Genomic DNA, 9,057 nt, shown 5'->3' with positions numbered 1-9,057 from the left:
AATTAATTTCAACGTTTTTCAAGTTAGTACTTAGTTTACTATAATAATTATTTACAGTGTTAAAAAAGGTATAAACATTTTTTAAAGGCAGGGTATTTTTTGGGTAATTGGCATTCAAAGACCAATCATCTCGTAAACCTCCGATTTCAGTGCTTTACTTTTTGGGCACCATTTCAAATGTACTGTAAATAGGGTGAACAAGCAATTAAAAATGGCAAAAGTTTCAAAGTGTTTTTTTTAACATTGTAAATGCGTAATTTGTCTTAAGAAAGCGCAAGGCCTGCTTGCTATGTGCAACTTTTTAGACAAGGATAGACCCTGAATTCAAAAGTAGGTTTTCTTACCAAAGGCAAGAAAGTAAATAATTTTGTTTAATAAACATTGTCCTAAAGTACTGTAATGTACTGAAATGTACTTGAAATTAGACTTGCCTTCTCATTTTCGATATGCGCGAAACTCCATGCCCAGCATAAAATTTATAAATATATGTAACAAGAAAATAGTATTTTATAAGCTGTTGCAAACTGCTAACCAACCATGGAAACAATTATTAATCACCCGCCTTGTTGACCCTCGCAGAGTCTTTCCATATCCACTGTAGACTTCTAGCATGACTCTGCTAGGGTCAAAACATAGAGCCCTCAACTATTTTTTGCAAATTTGTAGAAAGTTAACCTAAACTTAACATTTTGTCCTAATTCACGAGAACAGTTGAAACACATTTGTAGAACTTTCCAACACAAGTCTAGATGCATGTTTGAAACAGTGATGAAAGTTTGTTCCCATAATACTGAAAGTAAAAGCTTACCTTACAGAAAAGTATCCGCTACAGAAAAGTGTCCGCTACATCTTGTTCGGTGTTGTTCAGTGAAACTCCTGAGTTTCTACTTGAAAGACGTCGGGTTTGACTGTGGGAAATGTCCTCTTCGGCTGGCAGTGATCCGAAGCTGGTGTTCTCGTACTGTGAGCCATTGGAGTTTGTACGCGAGGAGCGTAGAGACACGTTGTCCAGTGACGATCTCCCGAGGCTCCGATCAGAAAAAGAGGAGGACTTTGCGAGTTGAGACGATCCGGACAGGCGTCTGTCCACCGTCACAGTGTTCTCATAATCCGAGGCATTGGAGTTTGTCCGGGAAGATTTGAGCGAGGCGCAGTCAGGCGAGGATTGCACCAGGCTACGCGGCGGGACAGGGGGCGAGGATTGCACCACGTTATATGGAGGGGCAAGCGGGGACGATTGTACCATGTTCTGGGGCGGGGCAGGCAAGGACGATTGCACCAGATTACGGGGCGGGGGAGGGGGAGGAGTTTTTTTTTTACTGTTGCGCTTTACTTGGGGAATGGCTGGCCTGCTCACATCTGGGCTACCTTGCTTCGTAACGGGTGAAAACTGCTTCACTTGCGTCTTTTTTGAGCCATTACCTGTTGGCGGGCTCGGTAGGGGTCGATTGATGACCTCACGGAGTCTTTCCTTGTTGGCCAATCCGACTTGAGACAGAACAGGTGTTGCTCCTGGATTCGGAGAGTGCATTCTTGGGACACCCATATCCACAGGAGATGAGGGTACCATTCTTGGGTTGGAGGCTATGATGGGACTAGCCTTAGAGCGAACTTTCACAAACGATTTTGCCTTCTCAGATGCAACAATATTTCCTTTGATGAAGGGTACAGGACCAACCTGTGCCTTCGGTGGTGACTGAACATCAGTCAGGGAAGACTTGCTTGTCCTCCTCTCCGTCTTGCCGTCATTCTTACCCTCACCTTCTACATCCTCTCTGGCTTCAGTCTTGCCACTCGACCGAAAGATCTTTGGAAGGTCAAACTTTCGCCACTTCTGCGATGTGCCAACGCTTGAGTGACTAGCAGGTTTCACACCGGAGACATTGGGACTGCGCTTGTATGGTTGGGGAAACAATGGTGGACCCTCATCGAGGATATCTGGAATTGACTGTGAGCGCTTCATAACAGAAGTGTTAGTTGATCTGGAGGGTTCTTGTTCAGGCTCTGCTACTGCAGTGCCACCACCACTCGTAACTGCTCCTTCTGTATTTGACTTAGTTCTTTTCCTCAGGGTGGCAAAGATACCTCTTGCTTTGCGGGATCGGGAGTGTGCTTTTTTACCTCTCGGAGATGCACTCTGATCGTCATCTGTCTGTATAGCATCCAGGATGTCACCTTCAGACCTAGACCTCTTTATCTTGATCACAGGCTCTAAATATCCATCTTCATTCTCCTGCTTCTCTCTTGCGGATCTTTCAGACGCTACTTCGGAGAGCTGCCCCTGTACCTCGCTCGCCGACAGCACAGATCGTCTTTGGTTGTTGTTGTTGAATGAACTCCTGTTCCCTTTGAAGTCCTCATAAGGTGTAGGGTTATCGTTCAGAGTACTGAAGTCAGCAAATGGTGGGTGGACTGCTCGAGGGGACCCACAGTACGTGTTGAATTCGGGCGTGAATGTGCCGGGTGGCGGCGGGGAGGGTAACTCCCTGTTAGCCATCCAGGTAGGAGCCCTCGTACCCCTTCGTAAGGAAACTGCCAAGTCGAGAGATCCAAGCATTGGTGATCCTACAGAGAACACTGATGAGATCGAGCTGCTTACTGAGGGGCTCCTGAACAGGTGACCAACAGACATGGACCTACGAAGGGTTGTTGGTCTCTGCCATAAACGTACCTCCTGATACTGATGAGACCCTAACGTTCCATCCTTCATCACGGCATAACCTGGAAGATCAGACAGGGGTCTTCTCTGTGCTCCTACTTCAGGCCCCCGGGGAGCAGTTGCACCTGAATTACTGTCCCTGAACTGGTGTTGAAAATATGAATGTCTGATCGGTTGATGTTTGTCAGTTTGATCGGCGTGGACATCGACAGCTACACTGTTTGGGGTCTGGTATCTTTGCTGTGGCAGCCGACCACCGGATTCAACACTCTGGGGAGAAGTGACAAATCCAAGGTTTCCGAAACCAGTCGGCATATTTTGTGGGCTGGGGCTGATTAAGGGCGTGTTCTCGTAACTGTTGGGCAACAGCGAGACCCCAGAGTTTTGGTAGGGGTTTTGCCCGAGACGAATGGCCATCATCTCGTACTCCGTCATGCCGGTGCCGGGATTGCTCACCATCCGCTTGAATTTATCCGTTGCGACGACATTCCTGGGGAATTCAGCGCCTCTCACTCCCTGAAGTATGTCTCCTTCAGACGCCCGGTGAACTCTGACCCCACTTGGCGGGGTTTCGGAAGCCTTCATGACAGCATAGGGCCCGCAGTCTTGGGCGGGGTACCCAGCGCTTTCTGCGCTTCCTTCCAAACTCCGTGCACGTTCTGAGTAAGATCTCTGGAAGCTTGATGGTGGAGTCTTCAGGCTTTCCGGGAACGGGTACTCGTGTCTTTCTAAACTCTGCCCGTCTCTGCGTTCGGAGTAAGATCGTTGAAAACTGGAAGAGGGGCTCTTCCTGATGCCCTCTTGTCTCGGAGGAAGTGGTGGGCCGGCCCCTCTTGGAAGTGCTTGAGGATGATTGTTCCGGATTTGAATGCCATGTGACCGTGGACCTGGCGCAGGGGGCCTCTCCATTTGCTGATGTGCAACTAATGAAGAATGAAAAATAAGAATGAAGTTAAATCTTAGTATTGACCCTTTAAGATTTAACAGGCCCTAAAGTCTATACTTCAAGAAGAAGAGGAGGTTAATTAAGGAAACTTAACAATTGTGAAGAGATTGCAATGTGCAGTGCTTAAAAAGGGTCGAAGGACAAATTGAGTTTTACCAATTGATAGTGGAAGTGGGCAAAAAACCTCTATCTACAAGAAGTTTAAGTGAGCCAACAATCTACCCTTCACACAATGTCTACAAAGCTAATTGCAATGCACAGCAAAGCACACAGTAATAGTACAGCATCGGCTGTTTGCATTTTAACAGAGAAAGCAGAGAAATTTTCTTGTTTTCTTTCCCAAGAATACCAAAGCATCGAAACTCAAGTAGTCAACATCATCTTTATTTTTAAGTTTGCTTTTGTTTTTGTTTTCCCTCTGGAAAACTTAGTACCCCTTTTTAAGGAAGTGTTCCCACTGTTAAGTCTGATGCCCTAGTATATAAAATTGTCTCTTTGTGCACATTCGTGGGAGTGTGCTCATTTTCACGAAGTGGCGAATGTGTTAAGTGCTAACACACATCGATGTATAGATGATGTGACCTCTGACGCACTCAAAAACCATACATCATTCACGCGCATACCGCCAGGCAAAACCTTTGTGTTTTGGCAGCCAGCTAGAAAGTGAATGCAATCTTACCATGACTACGCGACTTTTTGCCCGGTGAAACATGACATATACAGTGTTTTGTCAGCAGAGGGCGGTTTGAATGTAAACATGGGTCACATGGTCTATACCGGTAAAAACCAAAATGAATACACATTGTACTCCCAAATCATTTGTTCTTTTTCTGTACACACCTTCTTGTGCCCTGTGCAAGCGATCATATCCCTCGGTAGCCCCTCTACTGTGTGGGACAGGGACAGCCGCACTGGCTGACGGGGTCCCTGAACTCAGCACTGCTTAAGAGAAGAGGAAACACGGTGCAAGATGTGGTGGGGAGGAAGAGGGTGAAAAACTGTTAGCAGTGGTTAGATTTTTTTTTTTTTTTTTCTAAAAAGCTTGAAGAAACATCAAATCAGGAAATGGCAGTTGGATTGATTTAACGGTGGGTGAAGGGGGTAGCTTCTGGGTTGAACAAAGACAAATTGACGGGAGCCAGACTTGAACCTGTGACCTCCGGATTAACAAGCCTGTTCTCTACCTACCGAATTATCTAGCCCTATGTTGGTGCTCTCCCAATTTTATCACCATATTTGTTTGTGTGCTAGTCAGAAGCCATTCAACCTGTAACTGCCGTCAATATTTAGTCAGGTTTTTTTTTCACTGAATTTGTCTTTGATCAACCCAAATTTATTTGAAGTTTACCAAGTCAGTTTCCCCTTTGGGTTTTATACTTGATAAAATATATGTGAGTTAAAAAACAAACACCCAGATTGACACGGCAAATTATTCACAAAACACACACATTACATCATAGGTAAAGATATACCTCATCTGTTAAAACATATCTTGTTAAGATTATTTGTTTCAACCAAAGAAAAGATATAAAAGTTGCAAATTAGATAAAGACAATTGTTTGTTATTTCTAATTGCAGAGGATGCCCAACTTTATGCGAACACTATGCGAAAATGGCGAACTATTTAGTATTTATGAGTACATACCCGAGGCGGTCCTTCGGTTAAGGAGACCAAATGTGGCAAGTCGGAGTCGTTCATATTCCTGCACAACCTCCTCGTCCGTGGCCGGCTGGTCAGGATCCATGCTTCCAACATTCCTCTATGGAGGGAGCAAAGAGACTTATTGTATGAAAAATATGACGTAAACATGCAAATCAATTTTTTTTCTTTCTTTCTGTAGTGATTATCCATGGTGGAAATAAATGTTGATGAATTGAATTGAAATAAATGGTGAACGACAAGCTGGCTGCCTAATTTTCTTGCTGTGAAATAGGCTTACACTTCAGCAAAATTTTCTGCTTAAGTTAGCAGAAACATTTGCTTGATATTAAGCAGCACTATGAAGATGACCCATGTGTAGTATAACAACCAAAACACTCACCAGGGACTAATTTCATAGTGCTGCTTAACAGTAAGCAAATTTGAGAAATTGGACCCTTGTTCATATTGGGTTGACATTCTCTCACCTGTGCCTGCATTTCTGTTGTGAAGGCATCCAACAGGTCATACATCTGTCCATCCTCGCAGGGTTTTGTGCCGAAAAGGTAGCGTGCCTCGCCCATGGGGGCGCTGCGTCCTGCATCAACAGAGAAAGCGCCCGTCTCGGAGCTCTCAAAAATGCGAATGCTCTTCAGGGGCCATTGGGCAAGGAGAGATCTGGTTCTCTGTGAAGAGAATAAAATGGAAGCAATAGCAGCAACATCAGAGTACAGTTTATCTCTGTGTTGTTGCTTACTACATAGTTATGTGGTTACAATGCACTACAAACTGACAAAACACAGAATTATGCTGTTACAGTGCACTATGAAACAGTTTTCAGTGGCTATTGGCCTAGACTATGTGAACTTTGTTCAAAATAAGTGTGACCTTGTACATTCTTTCAGTATTCTGGCAGGCACAATACTGCACAGGTCATTTGGTTAAGTTGACATTTTGTGTATTAATTTTCACACAAATAAAAGAATTATTAAAGTAAAAGCTGGACAAGTTTTGAGATGTGCCCCCTTTCATCATATCAAAAGTTGATAAGAACAAGACAGTGCAATCTCCATAAAATATAAGATTTTAAGTTTTCTTCCATTAGGTTGTGTACAAATCCTGCCTGCAGGAAGTCCAGGCTCTGTGGCTCTTTTGTAAACATGTGATGTCACAGACCACATCGTCTATAGCGCACTACAAAACACATAATTCTGTGGTTACAGCCCTAACCAACCTAAACCCTTCAAAATTCATCTGTAAGATTTTTTTTTTGAGTTCTGTTAAACAAGCTAACTGACCACCTTCCCTTCAGGGTACCTACCTTGAGTGCAAGAGTCAGACCCCATTTGGAAATGTGTAGCAGGCATTTGGAGCCCTTTGCTCCAATCCTCCGCATCGGATCAGATTCATCCGGCGTCACCTCGAAGCAGTATCCTTCAATATAACAAACATAGGATTAAGATTTAAAATGGCATCTATTACCTAGAGTTTGAAAAAGTAATCACAAATTTTTGTTTTAATTTCTTTTTGATAACTTTGTTCAGCGCCCTAGAGGACATGCCGCCATGATTAGGGCGCTTTATAAATGTTGATATTATAATAACAATTAACTAGTTCTTACATTACATTGTGCTTTTTACAATTATGTATCAATGCCCTTTACTTAAAAGTGCGCTGGTCACAGGGACAACAACATTCCTATAATTTATTGTTTCTTATCTCCCTGCCCCTGGCGAGTATACTTTTGTGAGAATCTTTGTTGCTTTTCCTGAGTTAAGTCAGGGTTTGATCGTGACAAAGGTATTGACAGAGAAAAACTATTGCTCTGGAAGCTCTAAAAAGTCCCAATATAATAATACCATACAAAACAATTTAACACTGTGGTTTCTTTCCCTGTCTTTCACCTATGCTAAAAAAAAACCACAAACCTGGAAACTCCTGCATCAGTTTTGTTTGTATCTGAAGATAGAAAACCCACAGGTCCATGTTGGTCTCCGTCTCAGACTGGAGCCGGTATGACTCGTCTGGGGTACGGACCTCAAAGGTGAAGCACTTGCCTGTAGCATCATGTTTCTTATCAACCCGATAGTGTGGGGAGAGTTTAAGCTTAGCTGCAAAGTTGAAAAAATATTCAAAGATGTAAGAAGTTAAATGGGGAAAAAATGAAGGAGAGAGGGGCAGAAAGCACTCAGAAAAAGCAAGGAATGAATCAACGAATTTGAGACTAATGGGGTCAGAGGGAAGGGGCTAGTGTAACCACAACAAGTTGGAAACAAAAAGGACAATTTAAAATCAAAGGTGGGAAAACAGAGAAAAGGTAACTAATGTTAAACTCTGCTTTTTGTGGCTAATATGGATACAAATGAAATAAGAGAGTTACCCTTGGGTGCCTCTGACTCAGTGGCTGGTTCTTTGTCATACGTGTACAGAAATGCGCACTCCTCTCCATCTTCTTCATCAGCTTGGCGTAGCAAGACAAAGTAACGCTTCTTCAAGGTACTACTTTGTCGATTCAAAAAACTCTTCTTCTTTGTTTCGGCGGTGATGGACTTTCGAAGCCATCCCTAGTTTATGTAAAAGAAGAATAAGAAGTCAGGAAGTCCAATTTGGGGGATAAAAAAGTTTCACTGTACTAGAAAGTTTGTTTTGAGGGTTGGGTCTGGGGTTCACTCATCATCATGGGGGTAGAATCAAACTAAAAAGTAAAATGATTCCCAAAAGGCTTATTATGTATTAAATATTGAAAGCTGTCGTACTTTGAACAAGTCAGTTTTTATTGCCATAATTTATTGCCATAAAAAAAAGAATTAATGGCAAACATAATTAAGAATGATTGCGAGAGAACTGGAGGCTGGAATTTGAGGAAAAGTTTCCGTATAGCGCCACCACTTTTTCATTCGATATGAAATAATATAGTATCTAATTTACCTCAATGAGATATCCCTTTTTGTAAAAAAATGAGTGAAAAGGTGGTGGCGCCATACGGAAAGTTATCCGATACAACAATTGTTGTAATTGTATCCAACTCCCTTCCTTTTCCTTTTCCTAACCCTAAGAATAGTTAATACAGAGAATAGAGATATGAAAGACAAAACTGAGACAGACATCCGGCGTGTGTTGTATGCCCGACGATCGAAAGTGAAACTATGGAGGTCGTTTAAAAAAAACTGACTTACCTCACACTTGTCAATGAATGAAAGCAAAAGAAAAGAAGAGTCATATTTTATTGTCATAAAATTAGACTTGGCAATTCGCTTGGGGAAATCCGTTTTCTAAAACGTCCAGATCTCCCTCGTTTTTACCCACTTAAAATCTCACTGTCGTAAAATAAACATAGGAGAGTGCAACTGAAGATGTCCCTTAATCGGAAAACGTCATTTACATCTACAAAATCAAAGAACAAATCCAACAAATTGAGAGATCACACCCACCTTATAAATTACTTGCACGTCCTCATCGGCCATTTTGCGTGTTTACGAATGACTCAATTTGGTGTCCTTCAATTAACGTAACCACCCAGACGTCTTCAAGGTACGACATGTGATATAACTCCTAAATGACGGTACCCGACTATTTCAAACTTTATAAATAGTTCAAGAGTGCATTGACCTTGGCCTCGATTCTCTTTTGATCACTTTGATGACGTCAAAGTATTATATTATTGTCATTCATATTTTATTTAAAATAAATTATTTTGAATTGCGTTAACAAAACGTCATCATACTTCAATACAAAAAAATTGTTTCTAAATCCCAGGTTGCCAATTAATCAACAAAAGATGTAGGTATAGGCGCGCAGGCAGGTAGGTTTTTG

The 9,057-nt window shown here is 42.4% G+C and overlaps 1 protein-coding gene across 1 annotated transcript; it reads right to left on the bottom strand.

The window, feature by feature from the left end:
* Window positions 1-265: 265 nt before the first annotated feature.
* Window positions 266-8,708, bottom strand: LOC117303389. The gene is made up of 8 exons (XM_033787568.1): window positions 8,676-8,708; window positions 7,625-7,808; window positions 7,173-7,355; window positions 6,566-6,678; window positions 5,733-5,930; window positions 5,251-5,365; window positions 4,446-4,544; window positions 266-3,582 (listed from the first exon to the last, which is right to left on the bottom strand). Exons 1-8 carry the CDS (start codon window positions 8,706-8,708, stop codon window positions 827-829), a joined length of 3,681 nt encoding a protein of 1,226 aa, XP_033643459.1. The 3' UTR covers window positions 266-826.
* Window positions 8,709-9,057: the final 349 nt, after the last annotated feature.

This window comes from Asterias rubens, chromosome 19, assembly GCF_902459465.1.
Source record: "Asterias rubens chromosome 19, eAstRub1.3, whole genome shotgun sequence".
Classification (NCBI taxonomy): Eukaryota; Metazoa; Echinodermata; class Asteroidea; order Forcipulatida; family Asteriidae; genus Asterias; species Asterias rubens.
The sequence above is the reverse complement of the archived record's forward strand: the minus strand, read 5'-3'. Positions and strand labels throughout refer to the sequence as shown.